Source organism: Astatotilapia calliptera, chromosome 6, assembly GCF_900246225.1.
Source record: "Astatotilapia calliptera chromosome 6, fAstCal1.2, whole genome shotgun sequence".
Classification (NCBI taxonomy): domain Eukaryota; kingdom Metazoa; phylum Chordata; class Actinopteri; order Cichliformes; family Cichlidae; genus Astatotilapia; species Astatotilapia calliptera.
In genome coordinates, this window is record NC_039307.1 from 7,334,997 (window position 1) to 7,362,524 (window position 27,528).

At 37.8% G+C, this 27,528-nt stretch overlaps 1 protein-coding gene across 1 annotated transcript in view; it reads right to left on the reverse strand.

Annotated features, from left to right (window-relative positions):
- Positions 1 to 10,386: 10,386 nt before the first annotated feature.
- Positions 10,387 to 27,528, reverse strand: part of LOC113023676 (neuronal acetylcholine receptor subunit alpha-3-like) — a 28,987-nt gene continuing 11,845 nt past the window's right edge. Inside the window, exons 2-8 of the mRNA XM_026169931.1 lie at positions 22,819 to 22,958; positions 21,737 to 21,781; positions 19,298 to 19,407; positions 17,852 to 18,059; positions 15,623 to 16,234; positions 13,866 to 14,135; positions 10,387 to 12,538 (exon numbers count right to left, since the gene is read on the reverse strand). Of these exons, the coding sequence (XP_026025716.1) occupies positions 12,413 to 12,538; positions 13,866 to 14,135; positions 15,623 to 16,234; positions 17,852 to 18,059; positions 19,298 to 19,407; positions 21,737 to 21,781; positions 22,819 to 22,958 (1,511 nt within the window). The 3' untranslated portion in view covers positions 10,387 to 12,412. The remainder of the gene's footprint in view (positions 12,539 to 13,865; positions 14,136 to 15,622; positions 16,235 to 17,851; positions 18,060 to 19,297; positions 19,408 to 21,736; positions 21,782 to 22,818; positions 22,959 to 27,528) is intronic.

A 27,528-nucleotide genomic window follows, 5' to 3' on the forward strand; every position in this document is an offset into this window, starting at 1 on the left:
GCTGCAGTAGCAGGAAAGCATTTGCTCTGCCATTCCACTCCTTCATTCCCTGAGCCAGTCAATTATCAATGATATGGAAATGCAAGGAAAATCCTGCTGGGCCCACTGCCTTACACAAGCTGGGGCCACAGGAGGGGGAAGAAGTATACACACACAGAGAATAAAACAGGTTGTCTGGTTGGCCTATAGCTGATGTTAAAATCATGGACAGATTAGAAAGGGAAGAAAAAATGATCATAAATACACAGATGCACTCTCACACTTGCTTTTTTCCCTCAGGAAGTAATCAAATTATGTAGCATTCATTCCCTGGAGACTTGTACTAACATTAACCACACACCAATCACGCATTAAAATCACCAACAGGTGAAACAAATACAGTAACGTTGATTGACAGTAGCCTGCTTCTTGACAGTAGCACCTCTCAGGATATGTTATCTGACAGGTGACAATGAGTTCTTAAAAGAGATGAATCTAAAGAAAATGGGTAAGCATAAAGATGAGAGTGATGTTTAACTGTGGTGGCCGAACGACTGAGACTATGTTTCACCAAAACAGCAGTTCTGTGAGGACCACTATTGTCATAGAACATTGTTATTTCCCAGGAACTCGTGTCATACCACACGCATATGTGGAAAGCACAATGTGTTGCAAAGCAGCTTGCAAATGTGCAGCTAAACAGAAGGCTGGCTAAAGTACTGTTTATAGCACTGTTTGAATTGTTGCAGTTTTACATGTAGAAGGCTGTACGGATCCATATCCACTGCCTAAATGTACGTGTACATGTTAAATGTAAGCTTCAAACATGGATCATGGATAAGTGAAAGAAGGTGGTCTGAACTGAATCACAAAAGGGGAAAAAAGGCAGCAGGATTCACTATGTGCATATACAGGCAGTGTGATGCTTGGGACAACATCTGCTCAAATGGTTGTTGTCACTGCTGTATCACCCTATTCTATTCTATTCTATTCTATTCTATTCTATTCAGTTCATTTTTTAAAATATATAACGTAATATATTACATATTATACATTTCCCACATTTCACATATCATACTGATTGAGGATTTGTAGGAATTTATGGGAAACTATGTCTAATTCACTGCCTCACCTTGCAACTAACTTGTGCACTCTTTGTTTTGAAAGGGTAAATATATTTTGGTGATATGAGGGGGATGAATTCACGTGATCTGCAGTATGCTCTGGAGCAAAGATTTTAGAATTGTATCTTTTGTCGTCAGTAATGACTCAGCATGGTGCTCTGAGAGCGCTGTGACATCATAATGTTTCTTTAATGACCCACACATTAGCAATCTCATTAAAGTGCTCTTCAGAGAACAGAAGCAGGCAAGAGAAACGTTTTTATAATAACAGTGATCATCTCTGAGTGTCTTCTCTTCCTCTTTTTATATTTCAGAATAAGTGTTACACTGCCTCTGCTATTTAAGCTGAAATGAAAAGCGGTGTTCACTACACTCTTTGATACGTATTTTATTGCTTCAGTCATGACATCTGCTAGGACTTACCAGATAGATTTACAGCGAACAAGGTTTATTTCCCAAAGTGTTCACTATAAATTCTCTGTTTGCTTACTGGAACAAAAACTTCTAATGCAAGATATTAAAGTGGAATTCCCTACATGCAATACTGTCGATAAACTAATCATACAAAACTCCTTGGTCTGAATCTCTACAAATCAAGTGCTACTTTCTATTTTCAGCATACATGCAGTACTACGGTGTGTGTGGGAAAGTATATAGAAAAGAATATATTAAGGGAGCCTTGGTGAATCATTATTCTTTGATAGCTGCCACAGTTATCCACCCAGAGGGCTTCAGAAGTTTCAGATACTGGAGCGTTCAGGGTGGTATTATGGGGGTTTTGTGTGTGGATTCATGTATGTGTGTCTGTGTGTGTGACAGAGAGAGAGAGAAAGAGAGAGATTAATTTCAAAAGAGGTCACATGGTGACAGGGATACAGGCTAGGTGAGTCGGATGTAAAGGTATTTGTTACAATGTAACTTTAACATTTCTTGCATGGGTGTCTAGAGGGGTGTGGAGGAGAACACACACACACACACACACACACACACACACACACACACACACACACACACACACACACACATATGTATATAAACACTTTGTTATACATGTGCGTAATGCAGTGAGCAGAGAGAGAAAAATAAGGAAGAGTGAAGGAGTCTGACTGAGTCATACCTTAAACTCTCCATCCAGAACATTTTTGTGGCAACTTTAGTGGTAGGAGAGCAGAAGGAGTGTGTATGTTTGTGTTCATATGTGTGTGTGTAAATGCGTACACATATCAGGGTATACACCATCCACGGAGGCAGACAGTGAGTCGCACTGAGTCAGATCTCTGTCTCTCTATTAGAATATTTTTGTGACAGCTTCTGTAGAAAAGAGACAGCGAGCTAGAGATGAAATGACAGTCTTGGTTTTACTTATTGCAAGCTCCTGTCCTGTTAGTTGTGTGCGTGACTGTCTTTGTGGGTGTGTGTGGGTTTGTGTGTAGTTGGCTGTTTTTGCATGTCTTCTTGTGTTGCTTTTACATTTTCTTAAGAGGTACTTTAGTTAGACAAAAATGTTTGACAGTCAAAGGGTCACTTCATCCTTCAATATACATACTCAAGTTCATATGCAGCTGAACAATGAGCGAATACTTTTGGCAATAAAGAGTATATTTACACACGCATCAACCACATTCAAGGCTACTCAGATCTTCTGATATGTGCATATTTTAATCTTTTGTAATCTTCATATCTTACTTTTCTGCTCTACATATTTAAACTCATCATTGGTGCACTGGTGTTTTGGTAGGTGGTATACCCAAACCCTGACAGCTAATTATAGTGAATTGAAGTAAATAAATATATTGCTTTTTGAGGGTGTGTATTGTTATTTATGTGCAGGAATACCTTGACTTTACTTTTATACAGTGCTGTAACTTACAAAATCTAAAGAAATCCTCTACCATTTCTCACCACCCACTCATTTGCTGGTGTAATGTTCCTAACACTAAATCAGTTGCATTATCTCCTTCTGGAGATTCAGCTCCCATCTGCTTGTGGCAATCATCTGTATAAGTACTGGCAGATGTTTATTTTTCTCATTGACAAATTTCATCCTGCACTTCTCCCAAAACTCATGGCTGTTTCTTGTGTTGCCTAAGAGGAAGACTGTCTGCTGTCTCACACTGCAAGATGTCCAGTGATACATAGCCTACTGTATCAGTGACTTTTTAAGTAAGTATACATTAGCCTTCACTGTATACACTGTATATATCCATGCATATACCACTGCACCTACCTCTATATAAGACCAGTCACCCAATCAGCTTGACTGACATATTGTTGAGATTTTTGCAGTCCCTTTGCTCTTCTGCAGTTTTTTGGGACTTACTGTTACCCGGGATAGTTTATTCTGCATAGACTCACAGCATTTGTGAGTATTATTCCAAAATAAAAATATAGATCAAACTAATAAACATTTCAGTCTTGTTGGTTGTTTTGCTAAAAATATAAAGTACTTCTCTAGTAAAGCCACTTCAATAGGTTTTTCAGTGGGAAACATCAGAGTGTTTACTGTGTAGTAATTAAGAGGCTTGAGTTAGATTTCTTTCATGTCACATGAGAAACTTATTTAAGACTTGAAGATTGTGTCCAAGTAGCAACAAAAAAAGTTGTTGGTCTAAAAAACCTAATATGGCCAACATGGGACTTAACGAACATGCCTGAAAGAAACAAACGTGTAAACAGTGCAAAGTATTTACAAGTCAGTAACATGAGCATATTATTTCGCCATCAGTTACTCAAAATATTTTACAATTACTGAAAGAGTATATTTGTAAATGTAAAATAACATCTCACATAATCCAACTGATATAATCAACTACCCTCTCCATGTTCTTAATAAGACTGAGAAAAACAAAGAAACAGGTGCTCAGAGGTGTTGGTCTGCAGGGGGAATCCAGCAATACAGAAAGTTTCAGATCAGGATTTCAGATTATCTCATGACTCTAGCAAACATACTAAAACCACGAGAACAGATGTAACCAGGTGCTGACAGAAAGCCATATAAATAATAAAACATATATAGTGATCTTTAAAACATACACTAATGTCCAAAATAGATCAAGTTAGTTAATCAAATGAGTCACTTCTCAACAAGGAAAAAAATAAAGTGCACATTGTATAGCCTACAAAATCTGAAGATTTCCTCCACCGTGATGTAGAGTTATAACACAATCATTCATTTGAACTCATGTTTCAGGAAATCTAATGAATTTTAGTTTCATATCACACAATAACAAAGATAAGCACTTTATCTAGTTACTTAATTTGGAAGCAGCAGTTTTTAATCTCTACAACTGTTTCATTGGTTTGCAATTGTCCGTTACGAAACAGCAGTATAATATAATTTTGCTAACACCAATAGACAGTGTTTTTGTACATCTCCCTCCCACTGCTCTGTCTGAAGTGTGCCTGTGAGAGTTATGCAGTTTAACATCGAACGTTAAATCTTGTGATTTCCTGCCTCCGCTAGCCATCAAAGGAACACCTCTCTGCTACCATGGACCACATCTCTGTCTTTTTTTCCCTTTTCCTCCTCCAGTATCCCACAAGCAAACTCTTTTCTCAAAGAGGGAATGTCAGCAACGCCCTCATAAGTGCAGCTAAAAAAAAGTTGAACGATTTCCACACACACGTCAGTGCCAATTTTAAAACATGTGTTGTGAAGCTTCAGAAATAGAAATGTAATGTTTTTTTTTATTTCATCTGCATCAAGATCTCAGAGATCTCATGTATTTGTGTGAATCCATGTTTATGTAAACAACAGGCATGTGTGTTTGTGTGCATTATAGACACAAGAAACTGAACTGAACTGAAGAATAGTTCAGTATTTCTATCTCCAACTTATTACCACATTACTGTAATATTTGCAAGATTAAATCAACTGTTGAAAATGAACTTAAAACTGAAACTGAGCTGTTTTATGCTCAGTACCAGCCCAACTATCAGTGTGAGCAATCACTCTCAAAGCGGTAAGGCCTCAGATAACATGATTTAGTGCTACAATTGGTGAAGATGTTTTATTACAATGGTAAATTTAGAGCATTTTACATAATTTTCAACACTTTCATCGTCTCTCTCATACAGTTTACCGAGTATGCTTCTTCTGCCCTCTGCATACTATTCCTAAAATAAAATCTTTCACATATATCATAAATCCTTGGCAGCGTTTGCAGCATAAAAAACTAATTATGTATATGAATATTGCACCAGCCACATTGAACCTAGCTCAGGGTTTCTTTGCTTCATACATTCCCACAACCAGGCTTTTCAGTAAGTCGTGCCATGATTTAATGTGCCAGCACTGTACAGAAAGGAAAAAATTTCTAGAGGGACTTGGATGTAAATTTGTATTACACATCATAATATTTCCTATTAGGATTGAGCTCCATTCCCTTTTGCAAATCCCTCTGAAAGATAGAGCATGAATCACCCCACACAATGTAATTCCAACTCTGCTTGACATCCCAATTTCATTTGACCTCCATTACTAAGAGCTTCCTGTTGTAGAAGGCACTTCATAGTAGTGTGTTAAGCTGCTCCATTAATGTTTTTCATTTCTCTTTCTTCTGCCTTTAAGCATTGAGCTAAACTGTTATGAATTAAATCTAAATCAAATTTTATGCAAATAGGGAAATCAAATGGCACCGAACCTGAAAATATTGCCAGCTCCAAAGCATGGGTTATTGATACTTTGCGGCTAGATGACTCAATACACTGCATCAGAGTCCACAAAGAGTGACTGACTTATGCATGACACCTTACAAAAAAATCAGTAACTGAGGATTTGTGCATGTTCTGTATATCAAATCATATCATATCTGCCTATTATGTTGTTGTGTTGCTATGACCTGATCACAAACCGGATTGTGACCATTTTCATCATGCTAAAAGCGTTTTTCTTTCTTTGATAAACAGATTATGAGGCTCCTGCGACAAATTCTTGATTTCTGATAATGCTTCTGATAAAGCTGGCATTTTCCCAGAACCACCACTACGTGCATGAAATTTGCAAACCTAGACTGAAAATGAAACATAAATCTCGAGTTTGATTTCCTGTGCTGCCAACTGTTCCTTGTGACCAGAGGGGCGGTTTGTTAGTGTGCTTCACACTAACAAAACCCAAACAACTACACTGGATCTGTCATGAATCGATGTGTGCAGGCAGGAGAGGAGGACCCAAACGCAGACTTCACAGAGGCAAAATGTGAACTCAAAAACACTGCTTTATTGCAGGCTCAGAAGTAATACAAAACAATATCAAAACTAAACTGGGAGAATTCTAAGTATACGGGGAGACACTGGGAAACACACAGCATGAGGGTACGATGCAACGATGAGTAGGAGCAGACACGGACACTAAATACACACACTCGGCAACAAGGAAGTTGTGCACAGGAGGGAGACACACCTGAATCTAATTGGCCAAAACGAGACAAGGGAAGCGAGACATAATACACTAACCTGAGACACGGACCTTCAAAGTAAAATAGGAAACACACAGACAGAACTTACAGACAGACTAAGACACACGATACAGATATTGTACATCAAAAACATAAAGATAGGGATGACTAGACAGGAAAGGCGGGACCAGGGCACGTACAGAGACACCCACCAGACACTAAACAGAGGGAGCACTGAGCACAGGAACCAAAACCTAAGAGCTAGAAATACAAAACAGAAATCAAACCTTAATATATCCAAAACACTGGGTCACTGACGACCGTGACAGGATCAATGTGCCAACTCAAATTTCCTTTAATCGCAATGTTTTACCTTTATTTTTCATGCACAACATCATATATTTAATGTTACTAACATCCAGAGAAACCACACAAGCACAGGCTTGAAGTGTTACCTGCGGCATAATTATGTGATAAAATAAAGTCACATAATTTAGATGAAATAGCTGCTCAGTAGAAGTGTTTACAGATATGTAAGATTTCCAAAGGAAGTAAATTGACTGTGACTATAAAAACCATAAAAAGATACCAAAATTAAATTTGCCCACCACCTTCATCAACACTGTCTTCTTAAAAGATATACATTTTGAACCAGTGGCAAGTCATGTGCCTAGCCTATAGGCTGAGAAGTTGTCAGATTGGGTTAGATTTTTAAAACTGGCACACTGCTGCATTCCTTAAAGTGCAGTCTCTTTATTTTCTTTCTGAAAATGTGCAGTTACGTGTGCAGATTTGTGATCTCACCATGGCCACGATGTGTCACAGTTCATTAAAAACCAGAATTTTTAACCACCTACCCTGCAGGCCAGATTTGGCTCCATGTGACCGTTTACTCTTCCCCCAAATGAAAGTCAAGCGGAAGGGGCCTTTTTTTGACATACTATAGAGTGAGCTTCATACAAATGTGTAACTGCAAGTTGTCAGAAGTGGAAGTGGTGCAGCACTGCCCACGGAAGGGGATGGTGAGGAAATTACTTCAATATGTGAAGTCATTGAAATATCAGCCCTACTGCACATCTGTTTTTACAGTGGAAAACGATGGATCTCATGTGTGGAGTACAATGCAGATCAAGCTTACCTATGATTTTTCTCTGAACCAATCATCCACTTTTGGAAATGAAGACGCATTATAATCCTTAAATAGCATTATGTTTTCTTTTACATGCAAAAAGAAGAAATAAATATGATCACGTTAATCAATAGCAGTAAAACTTTATATCACCACGTTTCCATCATCACCAGCTGCCCTGCCTCTGTCTCTCATTTTGTCTCATTTATTTAAAAAAATTCAGTGAACTTTGCGTGAATACAACCGCAGGGAGCAGTTCAGGCTGTTGTCCTATCTCCTTTGGCCATTTATCGCCTTTGTGGTTCTATGAGTCATTTGATTGTTTGGATGCATGTGTTTGTATATTTTGCTTGTTTAATTAAAATGTCTGCTTGATTTCTTGATTGATTTAGATTATTATCAACAATACATAGTTTTTTTTTAATCTTTTTTTCTGTCAGAAAAGTTATTGAACAAGTACTTAGTGACGAATAAGTTGAAGTTTGTATTTTGTTACATAGTTTTGCTGGACAGTGTACAAAAAGATCAACTCTAGATCCAACTTGGTCACGATCCTTTAACAATAACAGCCTTGCACAACATAATACGAGCATCTGACTGACTGTAGGCAAATCTAAACACTAAGGATGATGTCTTTAACATAGATATGCAAACAATATACCGGCCAAATAATCTTTAATTTTTCTGTAGCACTTAGTTAATCTCTATAAACATTTGTTCAATCTTTTTGTGCCACTCACTATGTACAGTATGTTCCAGACAAGCCTTTGCATGCCCAGAGCTCTGTCCCTAGCTGCTGGCCTCACTGAGGCTTCTGCAACCTCTGAACTACGGTCATGTGTTTCATGCTCTGATGGCACCAGAAGAGTAAGTCAAACTGCACTAGGATCTCTTGTAAGGCTGCATGTTAGTGTGAGTGTGCTGCAAGTTCCCTCATGCATTATGCTTATATAGAAATGTTGTGCTTTACACATTCCTGTACAGCAATGCAGAAAATCAGTGAAATTGGTGAAGTACAGTTTAGGGTAGAGCTTGTTGTGCCTGCTTTCTAGTTAAAAGACTTAAAATATGTCACAAACAAAATGTGGTGCATGGAAAATATTATATCTTATTGTGATTGTTGAACATGTCAATGCAAAATCATGTTCATTAATCAGCATTGTTAACAGCATCGATTCTTTTGAGGTTTTCTCCCATTCAGCTACAAAGGCTCTAGTAATATTAGAAGGATGGGCAGTCATACCATAGATATTCCACAAATATAACAAACACTTGACTAGTAAGAAACTTGGGGTTTGATAACATACATTATTTAATCTTGGGTCCTGCCTCTTAGTGGACTGTGGCTGTTTGCGCTTATATTATACTTAGGTGAAAATATTAGAAAATAACTGAAATAAGCAGGAGAACTTTCAAATATTTTCATGTTTACCACAACTTCCTTAAATATTCCAGGCAGAATGCCAGTCCAAGCATTTCACAAGGTGACACATGTCAAAAACAATAATAGTACTATTAGATTCACATTCTTTACATTCTCACAAGTGGGCCAAGAAGCTAAAGTAGAGTCAGGCAGTAAATGAGGCTCTGCGCACCCAGATTGAGGTTTCAAAGATTAAAATGCAGGATACAGAAAAATATATTGCCTGTCATGGTGAGTTCACCTAGATCTCTATAGGTAGTGCAAATGACCAGTGGTCTACAAAAAGAGCTAGCTGCAGACTAGAGCTGAATAATTAGTTTGAAAAGGAGAAAGATACCCAGTAGGAACAAACAGAGAAAGATTGTCACACTGAAAGGGAGAAAGAAGACCAGGAGATAATCCAAAGCCTGAAGGATGATGGCACTGTCAATAACAATAATATTAATAATAATAACTCAGATTTATATAGTGCTTTTCAAGGAACCCAAGGTCACTTTACAAACACACACACACACACACACACACACACACACACACACACACACACACACACACACACACACACACACACACACACACACACAAAAAGACAAACAAAAAAAAAAAAAACCCCACAGTCAAAGGCCAAAGGCTTCAGTGAATACATGACAGTGTATCTGTTTTTGAAAAATGCCCAGAGACAGGGCAGAGTGGATCTCAGAGGGAAGCATGTTGTACAGAGTGGGGGGAACAGTGCTGAAGGGTCTGTCCTTGAAAGACTTTGGTCTGATGTGGGGGATGGAGACTAAGCCTTTAGTTGAGGAATGTTGAGGAATGAGGAGCAGGGAAGGAGAAGGTCCAATAGGTGAGGTGGAGAAAGAGCATGAAAGGGTTTGTAGAATCCTTTCTAATTATAATTTAATTTACAAAAAACCCCAATAAACATAAAGACAATACAAAAATACTCATATCATGATTGAATAATCATCACTAAACAATAAAGCATTTTTTAGAAAAAATATACGTTTTATCTTTTAGTTTTAAGTTAAAAGACAATTACAAACAACATGCAATGGTTAGTGTAGACTGCAGAATTTTCTGAGGTGAACCATCCAAATGTGTTTGACATATGAAGCAGGTTTTTCATAATTTAGAATATGACACTTATTATCACAATTATTTTGCAATGTATTTATTTAAAGGTCATAACTACGTGAAATGTATGCACTAAGTAGTACTCTCCAGTTCTTCCCAGCTGAGAGCAAAAGGCAGGATATCACTTCTTGCTAACAGTCCCAAAGAGGTGTTTCACTTTATGTTGTAGAAGAAAAAACACAGCTGTGAAAATGTCTGCAAATGAATGTGTTCTGTAAGGAACATTAAGTATAGAATTACTGACTCATTGCAATATTCAAACAATGACTGCTATGTGCAGCTGGGAGATTGACCCTCTGATAATCATGATTATATGGCAATGTCATGTGTAATTATGCATTTTACCCTAACACTAAAATTATGTCTGAATAGCACAAAACAACATGCTCTTCCATACGACATAACAACGGGCTTGATTATACCTCTGGTGGCTTTTTGTTAGAGTAATGACACACATATGCAACAGTGTAAGTCAGTGTATATTTTAAAAATGGTTTAATTAAGTCATAGATTTTTTTTTTTAGCATCATCGCAAACCTTTTCTGTTAAATGCAACCCCTTTTATTTGAAGAAATGCTCGTTTTATTTTGAAATTCAGACAGTCTGACAAAGAATGGCAAAGCTCCTTTGCAAAAACAATATTTGCTTCTTTCAGCAAAGGCTGTCTGTTTCAGGTACATTAAAATATAATATAATATGATGTGAAAAAGAAGGATAAATTAAATTCAACATATTAAATTAAATTAAGCTTATATTGCTGTACAATTCATATATAAATATATATATATAGAGAGAGAGAGATAAAAATGGAGCTGTGCAGTAAAGCCAGAGCAATTAAATCTTGATTTTTATGAATATTAAACCATTCATCTCACAATGTGCAAAACCAAAATTCAGATTAATATATCATTAGCCATAGGTCAAAGCCATCAAAACTTCTGTGATACATGTTTCTTTCATCACGTTTGTGTTTCATAATAATCAAAAGTGACAAGAAAAAAGAAGATTAAATTAGTCGCCATGGAATTGGATGATAGAATCCTCTCATGAATTAATAGATGTAATGCTATTTCAGGAGCAACTAATCAAATACCATTTAATCCAATATTTACCAGGCCAACCAATTACCTCGTGGAACATTTATAAACGTATGGTTTCTGATTACAAATAGAAGAACAGCCTGCCCTTATCTGTAAAAGCACTGCCAAGCATGCCAGTAGTCTCAACTGTAATTGGAAATGGCACAAAAAAGCAGCAAGCATGATGACTCTGACAGTGGAATTCTTGATGAATCAGACTGGGTAACGGGTATGACAGTTATCAGTCAGCTGAGAGGAGGAATCTTGCAGGGTTAAGTTCAGGTTTTGTATCATCTCTGCTGGAAGTACAAAGTTCCAAGCATCTGCTGAATGTCCGAGTTCCAGTCCTAAAGGAATATTCAGTGTGCCGAGTTTTGAGCTGAGCCAGACTGTTACAGAAATCTATTACAATACAAAAAACAATCAATTACATATTTTGGCAAAATAAGGATGAGGCATGAATCTGAGTTTCTGACTTCTTTATCACATTTATTTTTTGCCAGAGGCAGAAATTTTATGAAAGCAGTATACAAAATTTCCCAAAAGGAAAAGATAGGTCAAAATTAAGCTGTGTGAATTTCGTTGCCCCTATGGACTATAAAAGTTGGACGTCACGATTGTAAGATCACTCACTGGTTAGAAAAGCCCAGTTCCGATGAGCCAATTTTAGCGATATAGATGTTAGCATGTATGTTTTGAGAGCTAAATGGATCTGAGTAATAAGGTAGACTGGTTTTGCTTTTTAGGAGGGTGCAAATGCTAGAATTTTACCCACAAAGCTCGGTCTCTGAGGCTGTTAACAAATTTAGCTACACAGGAAATCATTATGTGTCCAATATTTGTATTAAAGATACTTTAAAAGTACAAATGAATAAACATGGTCAAGAGGTAAAAAAGGAGTTATAGAAAAATCTGTTTTACCATGAAAGATGAGCTTATGTGTCGAGAACATTTTAGACTTCACTGTTTCTTTATTTCTATTTGCTGCAAAGGGAAAAAACACAAAAAACCAGCAAAACCAGAATACCAGATAGTGCTTAGGACTTAAACTGTCTTTTGATTTGTCGGAAGAGAACTGAGAGTCCATTAGTTACTTGTTTGAGATTGGTCTATGCACAGGGTGACTGAGGACCCTGACGGGCTAGCAGTTATGAGAAAAAGCCAAAAAGAGGCTGGATGAACAGGCCCATAGTTCCCAGGACGCACACGGTCACAAATACCCAAAGGAAGATTCTATCAATCACCATGGCGACGTACTTCCAGTCATCCTCCACCTGTAAGTAAGGGAGGGGACAAAATAAGAGGTGTAAAAAGACAGTGTCAGTGGTTAGAAATGAGAGATAAACATGAACAGAGATCATTTAAAAGCAGGTGAAAAGGCATGCATGGTGAGAGAGACGCACGTGATTCAATATCTCAGTGTGTTTGAGGTTACAGGAGTCAATGAGGTGAAGTGTAACACAGAGAAAGTGTGGGGGGAAAGGAAGACGGAAATAATAGAAGAGAGAACAGCTGAAAATTTCTCGTAAGTCAACAGAAAACTGATACATAATTTACACAGGGAGAAATTACTATGATAATCACATTCAAACCACAACGTCAAAAATAAATAAATAAGCAACAGGCGTTTTGACAAAGCTGATTGAGGCATGAGTTTTGCATATCAAAGGCTCCTTTTTGCCTTGTGGGAGATTTCACCCACTTTATTTATAACTGACAGAGAGAGGAGGGAGATTGTTCAGTGCAAATCTAAAATTATTTGCTTCTAACTTACATTGTTGTAAACTTATAGAGCAGGTTACACTCTGCAACAATACAACAGCTCTCCCTGCCAGCATATTTTTTTGTCAGTATGGAGTGGTTTTGCATAAATACATTATGGATGCTTACTATGTATTTGCTTTCCATGAACGTCTGTACATTTATATAAAGTACAGAATTACTGGAACAATGTATCTTCTGTGTGACAAATGTATGCCTAGTATTTGCTTACTAAAATAGAAAAGCCAAAGTCAAACTGTGTTTTAGTCAAATGGAAACACAATGTGCATATAAACTGGAGTTAAATTCAACATCATACTGTGAGAATAACCAACAAAAAACAGCTGCAAGTTATCTTATTTGATGGAGCAATGTTTCCGTTTTAGTTTACTGGAGCTAGAGCCAAGGCACAGACCTTCTTTCACAAACAAAAGAATCAGAAATGCAATGAGAAATGGTAATGATGGATTTAGATTTCATCACACTGGGACTTCTTTTATAATCTCAGTGCACAGAAAGAGGATAGATAAGCTAAACTAAATTTGATGTATATGAATTTTGCAACCTTGCTGACCTTTATTTTAGTAAAATTCTACTTGGATGTTTTAGATGACAGCAGTTACCCCTTTCCCCACTGTCCTATCAACTACTTTGAAACCCAAAGAGGGCAAAGGAAATGCACATGCTATGTTTTTCTTTTTAAATACATTTTTTTATTTTGTTAATATAAGTCTTAAATGGAAACCTGAGTGAGTTGTTGTGAGTGTGTTTTGCTATAGGAACATCTATTTGATTTGTTTAACTCTTACTGTCCACGGACAAATGATGAGAATGCCTCACCTCTTTGGCCTTGTTGCGGCTCCTCATGTTTTCAGCAATGTACTTGACGCTCTCGATGGCCTGTTTAATCTCAGGTGACACCACAGAAAAGGCCACGACTGTGTTGATGCTTTGGTGACTCAGCTGACGTGTCATCTTCCCAGGGTCTGGGGTTTCTGGGGTTTCCTTCCCATGCTGGCAAGGGCAGGGGCATTTCTTTCCAGTGCAGCCCTCCATAGTTGAGAGCTTGCTTTCACCAAACTCCAGACAGTTAAGTGATCCTCCTCCAAACTGTTGGGAATCATAATCAATTAAGATTAACTTATACGCCCTCCTTTATTTCCAAATAGACATTGGCTTGTTTCATATGTAGATATTTAAGTGAGCTAAGCAGTCAAGCATCAACTGATATTAAGGAAGGACTTGTTCCTTTTCACTGAAGCTTAGTGTTCAAGTAGTACAAAAAAACTAACCAAAAAAACAAGAAAACACCCACAAATATTTCCAAAAATGTAGTGTTTTGTTTCTTTTTTTATTTCAAATATTGTATAACAAGACAAAACTGCACATTCTCAATCTTAACTAACTGAAGCTATTTAGTTCATTTAACTACCAAATAAACAAATTGGTACTCTCTTTCCGGGCAGACACGTCTGCTATACTTTTGTTCGTATTTAACAAAATAAAAATGCAGACATAAGTGTACACCTTACTCAATAAATGGGCCACAAGTAGGGGTGACGTGGGATGCAAGTGGCCCGCAGGGTTTGAGACCCCTGAACTAAGCTCTCTTTCCATGATCGGTGACAGAACTGTTTTGTAAGAGTGTAAGGCTTTGTTTGTCACGGAGACCGTGAACTTTGCAGCAGAGCTAACTAAGCATTATTGGACCTGCTACAGAGTCATAACCTGAGTGCAAATAACGGAACGACAGCTGTCACTGACACTGACCTACATCACTTGTGATAAACCGAATCAAAAAAGTTTATCATTAAACTATTTTTGTCGGCTAGGATTAGGGATGGGAATCAAGACACTGTTCTTGTGAAGAACCACTTCCCAGTAGTTTAGTTTATTGGAATTGTTGGTCTGTTTGCCTATTGATCCAGCTTATCGATTCCACTTGCACTGGCCCTGAAATCAGCTGATTTCAGTTCATGTGCCGGAGAACAAAAATATGGACATTACATTTAAATTTTTATTATTTTCATTGCACAAAAGGACAAGAGTTCAACAATAAAGTGGAAACTTCATCCAGAACAGAAACAACCGCATTATGCTGCTAACACAACTTTGGGTCTTTGCAAGCATCTGCACAAACAGCATGCTAACATGAGCAGTCAGGCTGCAGCCTCTGGTTTCTACCTGTTCGTGTTTCTACAGTAGAATCACTGTGACGATCACTTTAAAGTCTCTTTATGCTGGTTTTCATCTTTGCTTTGTGTTGTCAGCTTTGTGTTCATACCTAAAAGATCACGTGTGTCCTCATTAGGACAGGGATTTGTGTTGGTGTGCGGGGCTGTAGCCTGTAGGTTTATATTGTTAATTTGTAATTATGAGATGGTGTATTTCAGATCATTCATCAGTAACATGAAAGTAACGTAACGAGTACCATAACAAATATCTTTCTCCTGAGAGTAATTAAGTAACATACTGCACAACTTTTAAGAAACGTGTTCTGTGTAATACATGACTGTATTGAGTAATGACCCCAACACCAAGGGAAAATACTTCCAATACATTCAACAACCAGATGTTTTGTGAGCAAAACCACTTACCTGCATTAAGCTATTCTTCCGTTTTCTCCCTCCTTTTCCTCCTCCGCCTCCTCCTCCCCCTCCACCTCCTCCTGCCTCCCCACTGCTGTCCAGCCCCCCAACTTTGCTGTTCTCATCAATCGGTCTCCGCATTAGCATAATCCTCGGTAGCACTTTGAGAAACACCGAGCGCACCCAGCCCGGCATAGTGTGGGTCATTGGTGTGCGATAATGTACATTCAGCACAAAAACAGTGATGACAATGCTGAGTGTGACGAAGATCATTGTGAAGAGCAGGTACTCTCCAATGAGCGGGATGACCAGCGATGTGGAGGGGATGGTCTCTGTGATAACAAGTAGGAACACAGTGAGGGAGAGCAGGACGGAGATACAGAGCGTGACCTTCTCTCCACAGTCAGATGGGAGATAGAAAACCAGCACTGTGAGGAAAGAGATGAGGAGGCAGGGGATGATGAGGTTGATGGTATAGAAGAGTGGCAGACGCCGGATGTAGAAGGAGTAGGTGATGTCTGGATAGATCTCCTCACAGCAGTTGTACTTGATGTCATGTTTGTAGCCTGGAGCATCAATGATTTCCCACTCGCCACTTTCCCAGAAGTCTTTCAGGTTCACCTAATACATGGATAAAGATCTTAAAAATCACAAAATCTGAAGAAAAAAAATCATATTTAGAATCAACAAGCTATATTAAAAAGGCTCCCTTTTCTGTTAGTATAACCCGCATTATTTTCTTCAGGTAAATATGATGAATGGGGATTTGCAAGAAGTTGCAAACCAATTTTGAATTTAAAAAATGTCATGGAGCCACTGATTATCCACTGGACCTCCCCTAGGTCCAAGCAAAGTGGTTAATGCATGAAACAGTTACATTCTAAATGCTAATCTTAAAATTCACCTGTTTTCTGTATCTGTTTGAATAGCAGATGAATAAATTAAACAAACTTGCTATATCCAGTTACCAATGACTGTTGCATTTTCAGGAAGTTAATTAAAATAAGTGTTTAAGCAGCACCAACTTTTAGTTCCCTATGTGGTCTTCTGCATGCTTGATTTTATATTCCTAATAATGGAACTCACACTGTTTCCTAGATGCTCAGGTCTTTAAAACTCTGTCTTTTTACCAGTGAGCAGAATTTTTTTTTTTGCAGAACTCTTTTTCTAAGGAAATTGTTCCCACGTAGACATATTTTAATAGTTTACGCCACTAAAACTTAAAAACAAAAGTATCTATAACTCGAAATTTCAACTTAATTTTCTCAAACTTTTGAGTTAATAACTCAAAATTTCGAGTTAGCGCTGCCAATTAGTAATCTACATAAATGACGTCATTTCGTTGTTACCCGGAAGCTGAAGCCCTCAGCTACAAGTGCTACAGCTAAGCTACCAGTATTACAGCCAGTCATGAATGCACAAATTGCTGATTATTTTTAGTGTGGCTTCACAAATTATGAAATCCTTGTGTTATTAGCTGAATTACATGGTGTTACTATCAGCGAACGTACTCTTGAAAGCGGCAATTTGTTGTGATCTGGTTTTGAGTGCACATTCCACATAGATTACTGATTGGCAGAGCTAACTCGAAATTTCAAGTTACTTTTCTCAAAATTTCGAGTTAATAAGTCGACATTTCAAGAAAAAATCTCGAAATTTTGAGTTAATAACTCGAGTTATGGTTACTTTTTTTTGTGGCGGAAACGGGCTTGCATATAACAGCAACCCATTCTTGACCACCATTAAAACTGTAGTTATTTTATCAGCTTCATCCACATTTTTTTTAAAAAGAACACATTATAGCAACCATCCCAGATATTTTCCTCAACTAAGGATTTCATTTAAATGATTATTATTTGAGACTCCAGGCTATACTTCTATATGGCCGTCATGCCTGAGAAATTACTACTTTGGCCTACAGCAATTTGCCACATATCACTTTTTTGTCGAACCCCATTGAAGTTATGGTTCTCTGACTGTGCCACTGGCTGCAGAAGACATTATACAGCTTGTTTTACAGACCCAATAGAGCTCTTCATTACTTGCAAAGTGACCTTTTGTGTAAAATTGATGGAGGTGCCCTTTAATAAAATAAACAGTGAATTAAAAAAAAAACTAATGGGTTTGAAATGCCTGTTGTATCTAACTGGAATGAAGTCTGTACTAGGCAGAAAGAGATAAAAATGAAATAGATAGTTTATTGTTATACGAGGCTTAAATGCAGTTACAAAGACTGACCTTGGACCCAATAAGTACCAGGTCAATCTTGGCTTTGTCATAAGTCCAGGACCCAAACTTCATAGAGCAGTTCTGATAGTCAAAGGGGAAGTAGGTGATGTCCATTGGGCAAGATGATTTAAAAATTGCTGGAGGAACCCATGTGATAGTTCCATCAAACTTCAGCAAGGCCTTGGTCTTATCCTCCACCAGAAAATCTCCTACAGCACTGTGTAAGACAAACGTGAATGTATAACAAGGCGTACAATGCATTTCCATGGCAAACAGTGCATGAGAACGTAGACGTGTGGTGTGAATAGGACACAGAGGTTAGGTGGAAGGTAGAGATGTCAAACAATGAGAGAATACGCAAGGAGAAAACAAAGGCACAGAAGAAAGGGGAGAAGATAAAACCAGCAGTTATGGAACAAAGGATTATTAGGATTAAATAGTAGAGAACAATAAAGCTGCATTATGTATTATTGTGAAACACAAAACGACCTTTGATTAACAATATGAACCTTTGTTGTAAGTAGAAAGAAGTAATGAGTCTACAATTAACTGAGCTAAAACTGAGAGAATACAATGCAGCACAAACTGACCCTGAACAATAGGGAGTCCCATTAGCATATTTCACGGAATTTTCTGTTGGAAACTCTGAAGGTATAAAAGACATTTGTGCTTCAGAGAATATGGCCATTAATGCAATATTGTAATAAGGCTATTCTCATGCTGAAATGACATAGAGGGTTCTTTGTCAGTGCTTTTTTTAAAATTACCCGCAAGATTCATGAGCAAGGGGAAAATGTTAGGTGTTGCGCAAAAGCGACATTAGCATTCATTTGGAACATCTCTTCTGCTGACTTGTGATAAATACATATCAACAGTTTATTTTTATTTCACTTCTTCACCTTTCACAGTTAGCTGCTCTTCTACCACCATTAGAGCAGCTAAATGATCTGTTTGTTGTTTGGCGTTGGTCAGTACACTGAGTTTAGGAGTTATTTTAACAAAAACATCTGCCTGCTGCTGGAAACAGGGCTGATAAACCTAGGACGAAACCTGCAAACCCACATTAAAATTGCAGGCCAAAACAATGAAGAAGAGGAATATAAAACACTTCTAATATTATACTGAAAAGTCTGAGTGGTTTTACCTCTATGTAAGATCTATTGGTAATAAAACATTTACTAGTACAAGTTTAAAATTTCCAACATATTCTGGTCTGGGTGTAAAGAAACGGACACTTACAAGCAGGAAAATATAAATCACAATAATAATAAATCAATATAATCATTCACCTTTGCATTTTATAAAGAATTCTTTTAAATAGTTATTTTTATTTTGGCCATTATTATGGCTTTAATTGTTATGTTATAATCACTGATTGCATCGCATACTGTTGCCATAACAGAGATCCCAGCTAAGCTATATAATTTATGAGTGTTATGATGTTGACAGCCTCACTTGTTGTAGAGCACAATGTCGGGTCTCCAAATCTTGTTCGATGGGACTCTAATGAACTCAATCCCGTCAAACTCTGCAGGCTTCCATCGGAGCTTGTAGTCATTCCAAATCTGACGGAAGGGAAGGGAAAAACAGTTTTACCAGACTCGGGATTCAACCATCTGCTTTATATTTTGCATTGTGTGCTGCAGACATTATTAGTCACTGGAGACATCCCCCTTCTTGGGAATATTTTGAAAAACATATTTATACTGCAGGCAGAACTTTCTTTGATCTTTTACAGTAGTGCTAAATAAGGGTATTATAGAGAAAACAAATCTGAAGGCTTTCATTTGCTTCTACATTAGCTCGTGAGTGACAAAATAACACTATGTGATATCAACAATAGCCTGCATAAAGAGCAGCGCATAGAGACGGGGCGTATGAATAAATAGCTCCCTGACAGAAATAAAGGAAGAGTGCATTCAACATATCCGTAGGCAGCATTTCATGAGCTGTATATCCATTAGTCTTGGCTATCTGCATGTCATTCAAGATGAATTCATTCATTAGAAAGGCAGATTAATACCCAGTTATGACCTGGAAGCTGTTTAATTAACCACTTCATGCAACACTGCCTTTTTCATTTGAGAGTTTGCATTGTGATTGGCTAACGATGTAATTCATGATAGGCTCAGTTGTGCAGCTTGTTGTGACCGTAAAATTTCAGCATAAAAAATAGAAAGAAGAAGGAAAATATAAGTCTATTTAGCCTCAGTAAACAGGTACAGAGCAGTTTGTTTACAACAATAGGCTTGCCAGTGTAATTATGGTTATATTGTGGCTATGCCACTGGACGTCCAGCGTTCTGGGAAAGCACAGTTTTTTCTCCTCGTCACAATTAAAGGAATAGTGAGAATATTAACCCAAACTATGGTTCAAAGAATGCAAAATGTCTGTGTACTCTATATACTTTTCATGTATTTTCCACACATTTAGCAAATGGGATTACATGTTTGTTTTAAAGAAATATGTAATACATTGGCTTAGTTATAAATAGCAACATGTTGTGCCAAACCTATGTTTTTGGATATTTGGGAGATGCTCAGTTGTCTGAATCTTTATTGATTTTTGTTGAGGAAATGAGTAACCATCATAATTACTGATCACTCACTCAAGACTGATTAATATGCAGGTATCATCCTGAAAACTGAGGCTTTTTCAGGGCAGACCAAGTCAAAGATGTTATCACTGCTTAATTAGGAAATAGGTTTTATTATTTGCTCTACTTGTTTCATTGCCTACTTAATAAACTTAAAGGAGAAATGCTATTTGTTCATTTTGATGCATATTTAACTCAACATGTATTTCACTGTTTATTTATTTGTTTAGAGTTAGATTTTTTAATAGACTGATGGCATCTCTAGTCTTTGATAGAAGCTTACTTTGAACCATGAGGTTAAGCCCGTGTGCCCACCTGAATGTGTCTACATATCTACAGTACTCAAAGAACCTGTATGTATATGTATTACATTAAAGTTTTCCTCCCACTTACATAAAGTAGTCAGTGGAGCTAGATTTCAAAGAGTACACAGCTAGGATGTTTAAAAATATTGTGTTAAGGCTATTGAATAAAGAATCCCCTGCAGTCAAACTGCAGAACAGTTGCAATAAATACATCAAGGGGCAGATTTCTAAAGTGGCTTCCACTGTAAACCCACTGCTGTGATCCAGTGTCTTTGTCAGTGATTGTGGTGTTGGCACTGCTTGTCATTAGCAAGGACTTGTTGTAAACAAAACAGCCACGCCATTACAAACAATATATGAGATTGTACTATACAGGCATTTCAATATATTTTAATTGGAAAGCTCGGGGATAGCAGCACCACTGAATCACATCAGATTCTACAAAATGTTTGGCTTTGTAGAGCAATTAGCCACCAATTTAAGAAAGATAAAAATAAATCAATAATGCTTACAAGAAGTATTTGTAATCTTTTAAGCACAGATTAATAGTGGAGGGAAAAGGGAAGAGGAAACAAAATGTTATCAACGAGGTGAAAGAGAGAAAATGTTATTGGTTGGCAATGTGAGGTCAAGAGTTCAGGGTCTGTAGCTATAGATCTGCTGAGCTGCAGAGCGTGACTAGCAATAATGCTAACATTGATCACTGGGCTGATTCCATTTCCGTGTTTATGTGAGCTGTCTTTGTTTTCTTATCCACTCGTGTTCTCCTGTTTATTCCAACTAAATGTAACATTAAGTCACAGCTAAAAGACAGACTGCAGCATCCCATACTGCTTAGTACGTGTAAACAATGTGTTAGAACATATGAACCTCGTCGGGCTTCACTTACCCGGCTCTTTGCAGACCTCAACTGTAAGGTAGGTCAGTGAAATTGTTAATGCATGCTGTGTGTGATGTGTTTATCTGTGTTTGTGTGTGTACATGGTTACTCACATGCCTGAGCCATAAATTTGTTTCCATGATTTGATTCACCTCATCCTGCAGAGACACAGAGTAGGAAAAGAGCTCATTAGCCAGCAGATGTGGGTGTGTTTGTGTCTGTCTGCTTGTGCATGTGTGAGACAGACTGTGTTGCTGCTTCAGCCTACTGGAGGGACTACAAGAAACGTGCACATCTTAGTCCTCTGTTATATATGATTAACCGACAGGATCAATAGTGAGCAAGTAATAAATGAAAAGGTTACATAGTTTACATCCTCTACGCCTTGTCCTTATTCAGTTCTGATTTGCAGTCTTAATGTTTTTACATTATACAGAATCGACTTAAAGAACTTTGTAAAAGCCATGTCTTGAAGACAAAAAGACAGGTGAAAATGTGTGCATAAACACACACATAATGACACATTCATGCAGTGCCACCACACCCTGACATTCACATCCAGGCGCTCACCTTTAAATTAATCTCACCTCGCTGAGCAAGCAGATAGAGGTACCTCACAATCCAGTCTGGAAAAAGGCCCCTGCTGGCAATTTCCTCTTAATCTCAGGATTTCCACTCTGAGGTGAAAACCTCTTTTCACTGGGGATTGCACAGCACCCCCACCTCCATCGCCAGTTTTGAACTTAACATTGCCAAAGCACAGCAGCATTGTATAAAAACACTGTGAGGCATTTTTGGAATCTGTGAAATTGAACAGACTAAATAAAGTCTGCATTCACTTTACGCTTTCATTTCTCTCGTTCCACGGCTTATCTTCTTGCTCTTCAGTTTCAAAGGTAGGAAATGTGATCAAGATGTTCTTGGAATGACAACTCACTGTTCACACAGACTATCATAAAATGTTGAGAAGTTGCTATGAGTGACAAATGCATAGATACATTTGGACAAATACATAAAACAAGACAGTTGCAGAATGTAGAAAAATGCTTAAAACACTTTCAGCATTACATTACAGTCTTTAAAAACCCAAAAACCCGTGTGTGTGTGTGTGTGTGTGTGTGTGTGTGTGTGTGTGTGTGTGTGTGTGTGTGTGTGTGTGTGTGTGTGTGTGTGTGTGTGTGTGCATAAAGCTTACAACTTTAACCAGCTGGGAGATGGAGACCTCAAACTCCACAGTGACTGGGTCAGAGACATTCTCCACTGGTCTGATGAACTGATTATATCGTCTAAACAGCTTCCTGAAAAGTCGGTCCTCAGCCTTTGATGAGAGGCAGTCTGAGGGTGAAACAAAGATGTAACAGGAGAAATTCATCTAAGATAGGGATTTAAAAAAAAACACTGAGAACGCAACAAAGAAGGAACTAAAATAAAATAGAAAAGAAAAATGATATATATATATCAGACTCTTCTGAAATTCAACGCACCAAACATCAATAAGTCTTTTCAGTTTATAAAATTTATGAAGAACTCTCTTTAGATTACAACTTTTCTGCTTAGATCATCATAGTAAAGAAAGTGCTTTGAACAAGTCTGTGCCGTGAGATAACCTTTAGGGTGCTTTTCAGTATGTTTGAAATGATGAAAATTGAAGAATGATAAGTAAGGAAGCCAAGAGCAGTAATGTCAAGTTTCAATTCTGGCATGCTGCAAAAAAAACATAATAATAATGATGATGATAATTACAACAAAACATGTTGTTTTTCTAGTTTATTTGGATTTTTTTTTTTATTTCCTTTACATTTCTTTCTGATCATTTCTTTAACTGAAAATCTGCAAAAGAGGAAAATAAGGTCATCATTTCATTGAGGACACAGTTGCCTCACACCCACCTTCCACCTTAACCTCTTGAGCAACATTTGCAGTCTCACTGCTTCTGTTCATTTCTCAACACCTTCTTTCTGGACTGCCTAAAATCTTACTAGACCTGTTATTGTTTAGCTCAGTCACTGTTCATCTGTCTGACCCAAGACTCCGCAGTTCCAGTTCAGAATCCACTGTAATCCAGGTGTGTGGCACCAGTTGGCAGACAGAGTGAACAGCTACCTGCTACAATGTAGCTACCTAGTAGCATTGTTTCCTGTGGTTTCTTGAAAGACAACGTACTTATGTACATATCAGTATTTCCTGTAGGTTAGCTACAGCTGAGCCCTGAAGTCACGGATAATGCATAGTGGAGTTTCAAGCTTTGCAGTGCAACACGGTGACAGTGGATTTAGCATGCTTCAGTACAGTCTAAACAGGTATTGTTGAAAATCCATTGACTTGACATGAATCTAGTAATGAACTAAGCACCGCAGTAATTCATCATGAGGGAAGAATATTTTACTTCTGCCTGTTTGCATAGCACTGTGGACGGGTGTTACCATACTGAAGACAGCATGGAATATAAACTAAGTTAAACTCAAATAAACATGTGATATCTAAATGTAAATAAATCACTGTGACATGCATGTCCTCTTCTCTTCTCCTGAATAATGGTAACTATAGTTTGGTAGGTGTTGGAAGCTGTCAGTGTTCACCCATATGAGAGCATGAGTTATTATAATTTATCTATATATAGGTGTTTGTCAGGACTGCAGCTTAAGGGGTGTGTACGTAACCAAAATATGAAGAGCTTATTTACTTCCAGGAAGGAACCTTGAAGGCTTCAGGCCGAGTATCTGTCTATTTAGTGGGAAATGCACAGCAAGCTATTTTAACATAGTGCAGAGGAGCTGCAGACTGCAGCCTGAGGACAGGAGATGAGGTGCTGAAAGTTTTTTATGTGTGAGGAGTGAGGGGAGCTGCTATTTCTTTAAGCTTGTTCCCCATTCAGGATTCAGATTTCAAACTTTTGGCTTCACTGTGGGGTAACGTGAAAACTCTGGACTCTCATGGAGTGTCCAAAACACACATGCCAGTATCATGGAAAGTGATGTCAGTACAGAAGTACCTTAAACCTGCATTCCTAATAATGGTCACCATGGGCAATTACTGTGGTTACAAAAAGACTTCAGGTCCTATGCAAAATAGAAAAAGGATTTCTGACTTGACCTCTATTAACACTTGTTATTACACAAGTATGTCATTACAGTAGCCAGTGAACGTGTAGCTTTACAGTCAGATTCCACTGCTCTTATGTCACATCTGATTTCTGATTCTAAAACACCAAGAAATATCAAAACAGGACATTACAAATCAGTGGAACACATCACAGCAGCAGTTAACAACTACTTGGTACAGGTCTATGTGGCATACCATCTATGTGGACTCTCCTGGATACTAGTAACAACAGTATAATTGCACTATATATTGCCTCTTATCTTATAAGTTAAGGTTATAACGCTAACCAGAACTGCCACAAAATAAAAACACCTTAAAATTATTGCAGCATTTAGGACCAGCTGACCAACTGTCCAAAAATCATTAGCCATTGCTGCATCTTCACCAAGTGAAACACTGGGTGAGTTTTATTGTGAGGTCACAGGAAAATATTTGACACCACAATCCATAATTACAAGTAATAGCAGCTGTTGATTTTATGTACAAAAACAAACAAGTTGTTAAGGTGGTTTAGAAGAGAATAATTGATGAACGGGAATGGAAGAAGGTTATGAGCCAGGTTAACAACTTTCCTGTGCCATCACAGCAAAGCTGCTTAGCTGTGCTGTTGGCACAGAGTTACTGGCATGAGACAAAGTCAGATCACATTTGTTCTTGGCGTGATGAAAAGAGACCAAATATTGAATGAACATAAATGTGTCTGGTTGTGCTATAAACAGAAACACTAGTTGTGTCTGTTTTAGTCCAGGCTCAAGAAGTGTTTGTTTCCTCCAGGATTCTGTGACTATTAGACCACATTTACTGTTACCACCAGCAACTACATCCATCGCCTAATCCAGCAGAGCTAGAATCTTCAATATTACATTTGATCTAGAATTTATTCTAAAGAAGACTGAAACTACATTCAGGACCAAGATAAATCAGTTACTGGGGTTGTGTAAGCTGTGCAAGTTTTCAAAGTGAGCTGTATCAAAGCAATACGTTTAAAGTTCCCCACACAGCTTGCTGCCTTGAAGCCAACTGAGTCACATCATTTACACTCCTGCAGTTTGTGAGGCTGATCACCCACTTTTCATCCTTCAAGACCCCCCAGTGCTCTTGGAGTTGTCACGCAGAAATCCCGCTCACGCTCCCCATCACGCTCTATAAATATATCTAGATCAATACCACATTCGTCTCTGCAGGGCAGCTTGAATGGAGGAGAGAAGATGCAGGACAGAGTATTTTGCAAGGAGAATGAGGACACAAAATAAGGGACAAAAGAAACAGCTAAAACAGCAGGTACACAAAAACACAACAATTAAGAGACAGAAGACAAAGAGACATCTAATGTTCAGGAGAACTTCTTCACCTCAAAGACACAAGCAGATTTTACCTTCGGGTGTTTCATTATTTATTTCCCAAACTTTTTTGTTTTTTGTTTTAATAAACGCTATTCTTACTTGACTAACAGCAGTCAAATTGAGTTTGGGATACATGAGAGCAAAATGTTTTAATTAAAACGGACTTCTTTGGAGAAGTCCTTGAAATCCTGATGATGAAATATTGCTGACCCTATTACATCAAGATGCTTCGCTCAAAGGCAGAAGTCTTTATGCACAGAACAATGACACCAGAAACATAGCTTGTGTTGAACTTCTGATGACAGCCCTCTAGAGAAAACAACAAGAGAGGAAAAAAGGAAAGAAACACCAAGACAAGAAGTGGAGGGAGAGAAGAAGGGAGTAAGGGAGAGGAGAGACAGACTGGAAGCAAAGCCTTCTTGAGATGTCACTCAGAAGATTATGACTCCAGACTTCATAGCCTGCTGTCTGGTAGCTACTTAGCATGTGCTAATGCTGTGCTAAATAGAGTTTAAAGGGAGTATGGTAACAGACACTTCACATCTGATCCAAAAAAGGAAACAGTCCGTTGCACAATGACTATATTTTTCAGGATACAAACGATAGACTGAAAAAGACAAAACAGAAAAGAATGAAATTTGAATTAAAATATAAAAGAAATGAAGTAGAAAAAAATGTTTGACTAAAACGAGCTGTCACGGTGCTTCATCTACTTGTTAGTATAATTACAAAGACAGAGCTGCTCCCTGCTACATGTCCAGTGACTAAACCAATTCTTTGATCAAAACCTGGCATTTATACACACACTCGCTCTCTCTCACAAACACACACATATGTATGCCTACATTTAGCTTGGTCAGATGCATTCCCCATTGAGACTTTAAAAAAAACATGTTAAAGTGAAATGATCTACTCACTTTGATCTGTATTTATCACATTTACCCTCACTTGCCAATTATTAGTCCACCAGTCAGAACTTCCAAATTTTTAATGGACACTTTCATCATAGTAGGATTAATGCATCAAATTGGGTAAAGAGTGGGAAAAAATAATTATGTAGATAGGAACATATTTCACACACTTGTGAAAATTAAAATGAGATTTGTGAAAAGGTGCATAAGAACAGAATCACGGTCACACATGCGACTTTCTCTGTACTCAAAACTCTAACTAGAATCTTAGGTTTTGCTGTTGATAGTTCATTAAGCTCTCTCTCATATCTTACCAAGCACATGAGTCTGTCAAGCTTAGCTTGATCCCCAAATATGGATGTGCTGTATATAGAGCTATACTAAAGAACAGCATTTAAAAAAAAGAAGAAGAAAGATTCAGTAAGTAATCCCTAGCAGTTACACTAGAATTGTAATTTTAGCATGATTGGAGCTGAAGGAACTGTTAGCATAACTAAAAATACGTTATGATGTGCAATTCGTCAAATCCGTCTTTTGTTTATCAGGACA